Source organism: Pseudophryne corroboree, chromosome 3 (genome assembly GCF_028390025.1).
Source record: "Pseudophryne corroboree isolate aPseCor3 chromosome 3, aPseCor3.hap2, whole genome shotgun sequence".
In the NCBI taxonomy this organism is placed as follows: Eukaryota; Metazoa; Chordata; class Amphibia; order Anura; family Myobatrachidae; genus Pseudophryne; species Pseudophryne corroboree.
The window spans coordinates 762,260,063-762,272,066 of NC_086446.1; the positions used below are offsets into that span (position 1 = coordinate 762,260,063).

The window sequence follows — 12,004 nt, forward strand, 5'->3', positions numbered from 1 at the left end:
ACAGGTGTAAGACATCGATGGTTCAGTGCTTCCACGCTCAGGCTCCCTCCGCTGGTGATTGCCCGTATTGCAGTTTACACTGTGTGCCAACAATTCAGTAATGCAGTATTCTGGAGGTGAATGTCCCTTGAGGTAGTCACTCGAATACGCGTTTCTCCGCCTTAATACTCCTTCAGCAGCTTCCTCAGCTCACTGAACTGAACCATCGATGCCTTACACCTGTTAAATAGGTACCGTAACAGCAAAGAGTTCAATCAGTGGAGGTGATATCATAATGAATTTATATGGTAAATACCTGTGAAGTCAATCAAATGTGTGCACACATATAAATAAAAAGGAATCCAAGTGAACTTGGGACAATCTGGAGATTATTTAACTTATAAGTTGAATCAGTGTGGGATCACAGAACTTGTGTCCCATGTGAGAAAACAAAAAGTAACTTCCTTGCACTTTACTGGGACATATTGATTAAATGTGGACATTATTCAGCTGAATTGTTTCTAGTTCAAGCATGAGATTATGATATTAGCAAGCCTCTAGGGATTTTAGATACAATACAATTTAATTCCACATTAACAGTGTATTTTATATATGCTGCAGAAATTTCATTGTATATGATAAAATTCTTTATTGGTTTATGTTTAGAATTTTTTTTAGTTTTATGAATAAAAAGGATTGGTTAAAGATCAATTGTGAAATTGAATATGTAGTTTTTAATAATGGTATAAGAATTGGGGTAGAAGCAGTGCTCTTGGTGTACTTCTGGGATTGTATGTATGTTCATTCAGGTCATTCCCCCTCATCAGGCTTTTGCAGAAGCAGCTGGAGAAATTGAAGGAGCGGCTAAGATGGAACGATTCCGCAAAGTATTTGGGACATGTGGATGGAGCCCTTCATTCGTTCTGCCAGGATTCAAGGGTGGTCAATCTGTTGTAATCAGAGCACTACATTTTGGCTACCGTGCTCGATCGTAGGTTTAAAGCCTACATTGTATCTCTTTCTAGCAGACACAAGTGTGCAGAGGTGCAAAGACCTGCTGGTTAGTAAATTGTCAACTCAAGCAGAACGTGACCCATCAACAGCTCTTCCTTCAATTTCTCCCACCAATGAGGCTGCAAGGAAAAGGATAAGATTTCCTAGCACACCCACTGGCAGTGATGCAGGGCAGTCGGGAGCGAAAGCTGATATCTGGTCCAGACTGAAGGACCTGCCAACGATTACTGACATGTCTACTGTTACTGCATATGATTCTGTCACCATTGAAGGAATGGTGGAGGATTATATGAGTGACCGCATCCAGGTATGATTGTCAGACAGTCTGTATGTATTCTGGCAGGAAAAAGAAGCAATTTGGATGCGCTTTCACAAACTGGCTTTATTTTACCTAAGTTGCCTCCCCCCCCCCCTCCAGTGTTTACTCCGAAAGAGTGTTTAGTGCAGCCGGTAACCTTGTCAGTGATCGGCATAGGAGGTTACTTCCAGAAAATATGGAAAAGATGATGTTCATCAAAATGAATTAGAAATTCCTACGGGAAGACCTTTTCCAGCAATTGCCTCCAGAAAGTACATAGGGACCTGTGATGGTGGATTCCAGTGGGGACGAATTAATACTCTGTGAGGAAGAGGATGTACACAGTGAAAGGGGTGAGGAATCTGGGGATGAGGTCGACATCTTGCCTCTGTAGAGTCAGTTTGTGCAAGGAGAGATTGATTGCTTCCTTTTTTAGTGAGGGCCCAAACAAACCGGTCATTTCAGCCACCGTCATGTGGCAGACCCTGTTACTGAAATGACTGGTTTGTTAAAGTGTGCATGTCCTGTTTATACAACATAAGGGTGGGTGGGAGGGCCAAAGGCCAATTCCATCTTGCACCTCTTTCTTTGCATCATGTGCTATTTGGGGACTAGTGTTTTTTTATTTTAAGTGCCATCCTGCCTGCCTCTGCAGTGCCACTCCTATATGTGCCAGGTGTTTGCCGCACACTTGTGTCGCTTAGCTTAGTCATACAGCCACCTCAGTACAACAATATTGTGAGGTGTTCAGAATAGACTGGAAATGAATGTTATTGATGTTAATAATACCGTAGGAGCAAAATTACCCCCAAATTCTGTGATTTTAGCTGTTTTTATGTTTGTTTGTTTTTTTTGTTTTTTTCAAAAATGATCCAGAACCAAAACACGAAAAGGTGGTTTTGGCAAAACCAAAACCCGAAAGTGGAGTTAGAACCAAAACACGAAAAGTGCCAGCCGCACTACTACAGTCTGACTGCTCTGACAAAAGATGGGACAGACGCCAGACATATTTCCCCTCTGTCAAATCCATTGCCCCAAAAAAGGGCGTTACCTGATGTCCTCCTCAGATTCTGAGAGGTTGTACCAGAGGTAGAGGAGGGGGAAGAGCTAAAATCTAATGCTGAATTAGATGATTCCTCTGCTGCACAAGGAGTAGACTTTCTTAATGCTGGAAGAGATGTCCCCAATATTCCTGGGAATGAGACAGATGTGCAGCAATCCTTTTTTCTCAGTACAGAAAAAGTTACAGATCACATTTCCTGACTAAAAGGAAATAGATCTTTATAGGGAGCCCTGGGCAACCCCTGATAAGAAATTCCAGATGTCAAAGTAATGGACATTCCCTTTTGCCCCCCCCCCCCCTGAAGTTGATGCATCAGAATCGCGTCTGTCAAAAAAAGATGGTGCTACCGGTCCCAGGTTCTATGGCCCTAAAGGAACCCACAGACAGGAAAATAGAAGTGACCTTGAAATCTATTTATGTTGCAGCAGGGGCCTCCCAGATACCTGTTTATTGCAGGTTGTTGGGTGACACATGCCATTCATATTTGGGCTGGTAACCTTCAGGAGGGACTCGCTGGTGATAATTCCCTGGCTGATATGGTGATGCTAATGCAACATATTCAAGAATTTGCCCAATTTCTCTGATACCATCAAAGTAATTGGCATTATAAATGCCCGTACCTCCATTGTGGCGGTTTCTGCATGCAGAGCCTTGTGGTTATGTCAGTGGGTAGTGAACGTGGAGTTTAGAGTGTGGAAGCCTTACCCTTCACAGGAGATTGGATACCTGGAATTTGAAGGCTACTTCTGGTAAGTCCACAAACCTTCCCTCAGCTGCACCACCGGCTAGACATTTCTACACTGGGCTTTCTCGGCAGTCCTTTTGGACCGCGCGCTTTAAAGGTAAGGTACGAGGTGCCTCAAATGCAGCATGAGGTTCAAGAGGTAAGCCTCATAAACCTGCAACCTCTGATTCCCAGGAATAGGGCATCTGCTCTGTCTCCTCCAACCCCTCAGCATGACAGTGTCCCTCCACTCCAGGAGGATCTCGGGGTAGAAGCTCATCTGAGATTCTTCAGCTCCATTTGGAACCGCTCCTGCCAGAATGCCTGGGTAAAAGACCTAATCTCCCAAGGCTACAAGCTGGAATTTGAAAGGTCTTTCACCTCTCAGGTTATTCATGTCAGGTTTATCGGCTTCAGAAACCATGTGCCTCATGTTACAAGGGGCCATTCAAAAGTTAGCTCAGAGTTAGGTCATTGTTCCTGTGCCACCTCAACAACAAGGTGAGGGATATTGTTCCAGCCTTTTTGTGATACCAAAACCAGACTGTTTAGTAAGGCCTATTTTGAACCTTAAATTGTTAAACTCATCTCTGTGGGTTTTTTTGTTTAAACTGGAGTCTCTGAGAGCAGTGATCTCGAGTCTGGAGGAGGAATAGTTCTTGGTCTCCTTGGACATAAAGGATGCTTACCTCCATATACCGATATGACCGCCTCCTTCAGGCTTACAGTACCTCAAGTTTGCTCTGCTGCAGGAACCCTACCAGTTCCAGGCCCTACACTTTTGCCTATCCACGGACCAAAGGGTCTTTACCAAAGTGATGGTGGAAATGATGTCCCAACTCAGGATTCAGGGTGTGAACATTGTCCCCTACCTGGATGATCTGCTGATCAAAGGAAGAACGAAGCAATTACTGATGGACAGCATCTCCCGCATGACATCCCTGCTATCACATCATGGGAGGAGTCTGAATTTTCAAAAGTTCCACCTGGGGCCAACCCAGCATCTCCAGTATCTCAAAATGATCCTGGACACGGTGGCTCAAAGTCTTCCTTTTTACAGACAAGGCGAAAGCACTTCAGGAGTTGGTTTAAGCTGTTCTGCAGAAGGACCGTGTCTTGGTACATTCCTGCACCCATCTGTTGGAGAAAATGGTGGCCTCCTTCGAGGCCAATCCATTTGGCAGATTCCATATGAGGATAGTACAACTGGACCTCCGAAGAAATGGTCAAGTTCACATTTGCAGATGCACCAGGTCATATGTCTCACTGCAGGCCAGGATCTACCTCCTGTGTTGGTTGCAATCCTCCAACCTCTTGGAGGAGCGGAGCTTTGGGATCCAAGATTGGATTCTCTTGACAACAGATGCCAGCCTTTGGGGCTGGGGAGCGGTGACCCAAGGAAAACCATTCCAGGGCCAGTGGTCACACCTCAAAGCCCGTCTTCCCATAAACTTACTGGAACTTAGAGCGATATACAATGCTCTGCTACAGGCAGCTCTTCTGCTCCAAGGCCAAGCCATTCCAGTACAGTAGGACAACACCACGGCTGTGGCTTATGTCAATCAGCAAGGCGGGACAAAGAGCAGGGCCTGCATGAGTGATGTATCAAAGATCCTCATCTGGGCCGAAAAGAACGTAAGGTTGGTGTCAGCCATATTCATTGCAGGAGTCAACAACTGGGAGGCAGACTTCCGCAGCAGTCACAACCTCCACCCAGGAGAGTGGGGTCTCCATCCTCAGGTGTTTCGACTAGTGATGAGCGGATTCGGTTTTACTCGGTTCTCAAAACGGCATCTTATTGGCTCACGGATGTCACGTGTTTTGGATAGCCAATAAGATGCCGTTTTGAGAACCGAGTAAAACCGAACCTCGCTCATCACTAGTTTCGACTAATAACAGATTGGTGGGGCTGCCCACAGATTGATCTGATGGCCTCTCAGCTCACCAACAAGCTTCAGTGCTATTGTTCCAGGATGAGGGACCCTCTGGCAATGGCAGTGGGAACGCTGACCACTTCATGGGATTACCAGCTGGTATACCTGTTCCCTCCAATTCCGTTGCTCCTCCCAGAGTTCTAAAAAGAAACACAAGACAGGGAGCTCAAGCGATCCTCATTGCCCCTGACTGGCCTTGGAGGGTTTGGTATGCGGATCTTCTGGACATGGCAATAGAAGATTCCTGGCCCCTTCCACTAAGATAAGATCTTCAGAAAGGGCCGTTCATCTACCTGGACTTTAAGGGGGCTTTGTTTGGCATGGCGGTTGAGCAGAACTTTCTAGCTGAGGAGAGAATTCCGGGAAAGGTTACCACCATGATTCAAGCCAGGAAAGGCGGTCATAGCAAAGCATTACCACCATATATGGAAACCTGGTGTGAGAGCAAAACGATCCAGATTTCAACCTGGGGCTCTTTATTTTATTTTTTTTAACAGGCTGTTGTGGATATGGGCCTAAGGTTGGGCTCCATAAAGGTTCAGACATCTGCCTTGTCCATTTTCTTTCAGAAGAAATTGGCTGTTTTGCCAGAAGTCCAGATGTTCCTGCAGGGTGACGTGCCCATCCAACCTCCCTTTTGTGCCGCCCACGGCACCTTGGGATCTAAACATGGTTTTGTCCTTTCTACAGTTCTCTTTGTTTGAACCTCTGTTGGTGGAGGACCAATATCTTGCATGAAAGACTATTATGCTCTTAGCCTTGGCTTACACTAGGTGCCTTTTCAGAACTTGGTGCATTGTCCTGTAGAAGCTCCTACCTGGTCTTTCATGAGGACAGAGCGGAACTTTGGACTCAACAACAGTTCTTGCCTAAGGTGGTTTCTGCATTCCACTTAAATCAGCCAATTGTGGTTCCAACGGCTTTGGCGACTTCCTTAATTCCTGAGTCCACTGGATGTGGTGCGAGCCCTGAGAATTTATGTCAAGAGGACTGCTACTGAGAGAGAATCGGATTCCCTCTTTGTACTGTACGATGCTTTTAAAAAGGGGTTGTCCTGCTTCAAAGCAGTCCTCTGCCCGTTGGATAAGGCTTGCACGTTAACAGGCCTATGCTTCGGCAGCCTTGCTTATTCCTCAGTCTATCAAAGCCCACTCCAGCATGTCTGAGTTCCTCCTGGGCGGCTGTCTGGGGGGTTCGCCCTGCAACTGTCGGGCCACTACCTGGTCAGGGACAAACGCTTTTTAAATGTGGTTTTTTTTTTTTTTTTTTTTTTTTTTTACAGGTGTGATACCCTGGCTGCAGGGGATGTCCAGTTTGGACAAATGGTGTTGCAGGCATCTCTGCATGTTCCCACCTGTCAGGAAAGCTATGGGATGTCCCCATCATATTAAGTGTCCCCAGTGTCCCCTATGGATGATGGGGAAAAAAAGAGAATTTTAATTACCTACCGGTAAACCCTTTTTTCTCGTAGTCCATAAAGGATACTGGGCGCTCACCTCTGTGCTTCGACTTCCTGCAAGTTTATTGATCTTGGATGAAGTTGTTTCCATCAGATGTTGCTGTTTATGGTTTCACTAGCTGTTGCTAGTTGTTTGCTGGTTCGTTAATCTCACCACTTTTTGTATTTATGTTCTTCCTCTCAAGTATGACCATTTCCTTCGGGCACAGTTTTTTCCTAGACTGAACTGTGGGGGAGGGCATATAGGGGAGGAGCCAGCACACCCTGTTGAAGAAATTTAAAGTGCACCGGCTCCTTTGGACCACTTCTATACACATCGTACTAAGTGTCTTCAGTATCCCTTATGGACTACGAAAAAAGTATTTAGCAGCAGGTACATTATTTTTTTTTTTTTTAACCACAAACCTACCCTACCCCTGCCCAAATGGTGTGGAGTTTGTATTTGTACTTGCGTGGGTTTTCTCGGGTTTCTTCCCACAATGCCAAAAAATATACTGATAGGTTAACTGGCTTCCAACAAAAATTAACCATGTGTGTGGTAATATAGATTGTAAGCTCTATTGGGGCAGGGACTAATGTGAATGGACAAATATTCTCTGGAAAGCGCTGCATAATATGTGTACGCTATACAAATAACTGCCAATTGATAATAAATATCCAACTTCCATTTAGGATTCTGCTGGGAATCGAATGTTTCAGTGGGATAATCGGAAAACCGAGAACGGCTTTCTGAAATTAGAGATCCCACTACTCGATGACCAAGAACCTGGGCAATACACAGTAACCGTGGAAGGAGCGAACAGTGGAACCTCTTCTGAGACTTTAATGGTTGAGGAGTATGGTAAGCTTATCTATATGACTTTATTGAAGCAATCTAAACCTCCAGGTGTGTATGATACTGGCATAATTATTTTACATTCCCATCTCATTGATGGGTAGGGTGATGTGAGGGACCAAATCTGCTTTTCTAGAACCAGCCAGAGTTTTTGGATGTCCTGGGCTCACCAACACCAGGATAGGTGAGGGACATGGGTGCACAAAGAGCTACTGTATGACCGTGCTACCATTCTACATTTGAGTTGGTTGGTATATCTTCTCATTTGTGCTTAGCTTTACTGCTATACTGTAGATCAGTATTTTTTACATCTGGGGTTTGTGACTCCTAGATATATCAATCAGTCTGTCTTCTTCTTGAAACAATGTGAATCCAGGACTAAGGCCAAAGTCTCACATTTTCCGTCTGTTAACTTAACTAGATCCAGTACTGTGCTGGAATTTGTACAGTGAAGTACTTTTATATTCATGGCTGCACACTGTTACAGTACCTCGGATATATCTAGAGAGACTGGCAAAGCTACTGTCAGGGCTGCACAGACAGTAGCTTTGCAATCTGGATAATAATGACCTCAGATGACAATCATGATGGAGGATAATTACTGCAGAAATCCTAAAACCATTAAACCTGAACCAACAACCCTGGCTTATATTCAATATCCTGTTTATCTCTGCCAACATACTGTAAATATATTGATCACATCTGTAGTAACCAGAGTGTAATGGATAGCATAGAGCAGCTAAAAACTTCATTTAATTAAATTTAACATGTCTAAGACTGAGCTGATCATCTTCCCACCCACCCGCACAACCTCACTTCCCACAATGTCCTTCTCTATTGATGGCACAACTACTGTATCTCCTCTAGTCTTATCCTTAACAGCTCCCTCTCCTTCATACCACAATTTCATTACCTCTTGTAGTCCTGCCATTTCCATCTCAAAAATATTCCCAGGATCAGACTCTTTCTCCACGTGGATGTTACTAAGACCCTCACCCACTCATTGGTCCTCGCTAGTTTGGACTACTGTAATCTCCTGCTATCTGGCCTTCCTGACAAATGCCTTGCTCCACTCTAATCTATCCTCAATGCTGCTGCCTGGCTCATCTTCCTCTCCAAATGTACTACATCCACTTCCCTTCTCTTTCAAGCCCTACATAGGCTCCCCTTCAGAATCCAATTCAAGCTTCTCATGCTCACCTAGAAATAGGAATGAACGGTTTGGATTTGTTGGAATTGCTCTGAACACCGGCATTGGAGTGCAACTGAGCATCAGGCACAGGTGTTCCCACCAGACTGGGATTCCAGCACGAGGCCGATTTTCACCGTCTTGGCATCAGATTCTCGCTGAACTTGAATTCTAAGAGGTGCTGCGGCTGGGACTCTGCTCCATTTCGTGGAGATCGCATGCAGTTATGTGCTGCATTAACATCTGCTGTAAAAAATTTTAAAGTGTATATGGGGAATTAACATTCATTAAAAAATACTAGGAACTTTATTTTAAAAAAAAATACTATAATAGAACACTGTAAATAATAGTACCCCCCCCTTTCAAATTATGCCAAATAGTAGCAGAATCTTCTTCAAATTACACTGCACATACTAATGCTGCTCATTCACATAATGCCCCCAATAGTACTGAAGCTTATACACATAATGCCCACCATAGTGCCACTTATGCACGTAATGCCCATGGTAGTAGTGCCGCTTATACACAGAATGCCCACAGTAGTAGTGCAGCTTATACATAATGCGTCAATATGCCATTTATACACATAGTGCACTAGTAGTATCGTCCTTGTACAGAATCCCCACATAAGTGCCGATTATACGTTATGACCCCAGTAGTAGCATCTTTATACATAATGACCACAGAAGTGCAGCTTATTCATAATGCCACCCAGTGGTAGCATCCTAATACATAATGCCCACAGACATGGTGCTTATACATAATGCCCCCCAGTAGTAGTGTCCTTATACACAATGCCCCCAGTAGTAGGGTTCATAATGTGTGCACACACACACTATAGCAGCCTAATCCTGTGTAGCTCCACCCCTTCCATCCCGTGGAACCCACCCCTCGCTCCGGTGTAGCTCCGCTCCCTCTTCAGGGCTTGCACACAGCAGCTGTCACAGGGGAGATGGAAGTAGGCTTTTCACGCTGCCGGCGCCATTGCCTGTCAGTGACAGGCACAGCAGCTGCAGAGAAGATGGATGTAGAGCAGGAAGAGCATCACTCCAGCTTGGCCCATCCCTGTTTTGTATCCCTTCGCTGAGCGGGTAGCGCCGGGCCTGACTGCACGCTGCTGTATGCTGTGTTGACTCTGCTTTATTATTTATTATTATTATTATTATTATTATTATTATTATATTTTTTTTTTTTTTTTTTTTTATTAACAAGATTATATCATAACTATGCTGTGTCCAGAGCCTCACAAAGTACTGTGCTGAATAGCCAGTGTGTATAGCAGGCACAGTACTGTTTACTGCGTTATATGCTGCTGTATTTAACTTTGCTGTGTCCAGACTCACAAGGAGCTGTGCTCTATAGTCGGTGTATAGGGACGCACTGCTGTATGCTGTGCTGTACTCTGCTGTAAATTATACTGTATGGTGCACTGTGTTCACACGCACCTATAAGCCCTGTGATTCCACGCAGTGATCTGCAAGTTGAAAATACAAAAAAATATATACTGCAGCGATCAGTTAAAAAAATGGCAAATCTGTGCGTCATGGTTTTGCACAGGTTCTAGGGACGATTCCGTTCGCACAGCCGAACGCAAGGAGATTGACAGGAAGTGGGAGTTTCTGGGTGGCAACTGACCATTTTCTGGGAGGGTTTGTAAAAATGCAGGCGTCTGCAGGGCGGGTATCTGACGTCAATTCCGGGACCTCCATCGCTAGAATCATCGCACAAAAAAAGTAACTACAGAGCTGGACTTGTTTTGCACAAGATGTGTTTGCAGGTGCTCTGCTGCAAAGTGAAAATACACTCCCCCGTGGGCGGCGACTATACGTTAGCATGGCTGCTAAAAGTAGCTAGCGAGCTATCAACTCTGAATGAGGACCATTGTCATGTCAACCTTTTTGTACCTGTCAAACTAATACACGTTGAAAATTTGGTGTCAACCTATTGATTGTTGTCCTAAATACTGTAGATATTCTATAACGTACCTGAGAAACTGTCCATATTTGTCATGAACCCCACCCCCTTCTAAAAACTGATTTTTAATACTTTTGTTACAAGATCCTAACATTTATCACATCATTATGTTCCAGTGTTGCCTAAAATGAGTGTGGACATTGATGCTCCTAGTTCTATAACAATACTGGACAAGCGTATGCCATACAAAGCAACTGCCAAGTAAGTGATCTAGAGTGGAAATGTGGGGGCTCAAAGATTTCCAGTTTATTATAAAGTTGGATTGTGCTTAAATCTCTAAATCCTATTCTCTTCTGGGATACCTTTTGACTCCGAAGTTGTGCAGGAGTAAAACAAGCTCTAGTCCAAACGGTGTCCTCAGGACCCCAAACAGGTTTCCCAGGTCCCTTCATAGAATCACAAGTGAAATAATTTGCTCCACCTGTGGATCTTTTAAAATGTGTCAGTGAGTTAATGAGTACACCTGTGCACCTGCTAGGTGTTCTGGAATACCTGAACAGTTTGGTGTCCTGAGGACCATACTCTAGCCAATCGGTTGATACTTTTCTGCATCTTCTCCCTCCATAGGTTATTGGGGCCACCACTGGGATTTCAAAAACAATTACGCAGTTATGGGGACAAGGTAAATGTGGGCAGAGTGTACACATATACAGTTGCAAGAACGAATGTGAACCCTTTGGAATTTCCTGGATTTCTGCATAAATTGGTCATTAAAATGTGTTCTGATCTTCATCTAAGTCGCAACAATAGACAGTCTGCTGAAACTAATACCACGCAAACCTATATGTTCTCATGTTTTTATTGAACACACCATGTAAACATTCACAGTGCAGGGTGGACAAAGTATGTGAACCCCTAGGCTAATGACCTCTCCAAGAGCTAATTTGAGTCAGCCAACCTGGAGTCCAATCAATGAGACGAGATTGGAGGTGTTGGTTAAAGCTGCCCTGCCCTATAAAAAACACCAGTTTTGAGTTTGCAATTCTCAAGAAGCATTGCCTGATGAGAACCATGTCTCGCAGAAAAGAGCTTTCAGAAGACCTACGATTAAGAATTGTTGACTTGTATAAGGATGGAAAGGGTTACAAAAGTATCTCTAAAAGCCTTGATGTTAATCAGTTCACGTTAAGACAAATTGACTATAAATGGAGAAAGTTCAGCACTGTTGACTAGGGAATTCAATCCCGGGCCATTTTTTTTTTCTTTTCCAATCCTGGGTATCTGGATTGAAAAATGACCAATCCCGGGATACCTAGGATTGGCTTTTAGCTATGTGGCCACCCCACCTGCCCCGCACACCTAACTCACCATATACCGGGGATGGGGAACAACCTCTGATCTCTCCTGGTCGACTCCCAGCAGCGGCGACTGATGGTGCAGCGTGACTGCTCGTGCTGTACTGGGGAGCCGGAAGCAGGAAGCCGGGCAGCGTCTGAGAATCCTGTGGATGCTAAACGCTGATCCCTCAAACCCCGGGATTGAAGCTTCCAATCCCAGGATTGAATCCTGATCCCGGGATTTGCCACCATAGTTGC

At 44.5% G+C, this 12,004-nt stretch overlaps 1 protein-coding gene across 3 annotated transcripts in view; it reads left to right on the forward strand.

The window, feature by feature from the left end:
• The window catches only part of LOC135056796 (ovostatin-like), a 149,364-nt gene that overhangs the window by 19,276 nt on the left and 118,084 nt on the right, over window positions 1–12,004 (forward strand). For all 3 annotated transcript variants that reach the window (XM_063962395.1, XM_063962396.1, XM_063962397.1), the window contains exons 6-7: window positions 7,144–7,312; window positions 10,586–10,670. In XM_063962395.1, coding sequence (XP_063818465.1) covers window positions 7,144–7,312; window positions 10,586–10,670 — 254 coding nt within the window. The remainder of the gene's footprint in view (window positions 1–7,143; window positions 7,313–10,585; window positions 10,671–12,004) is intronic.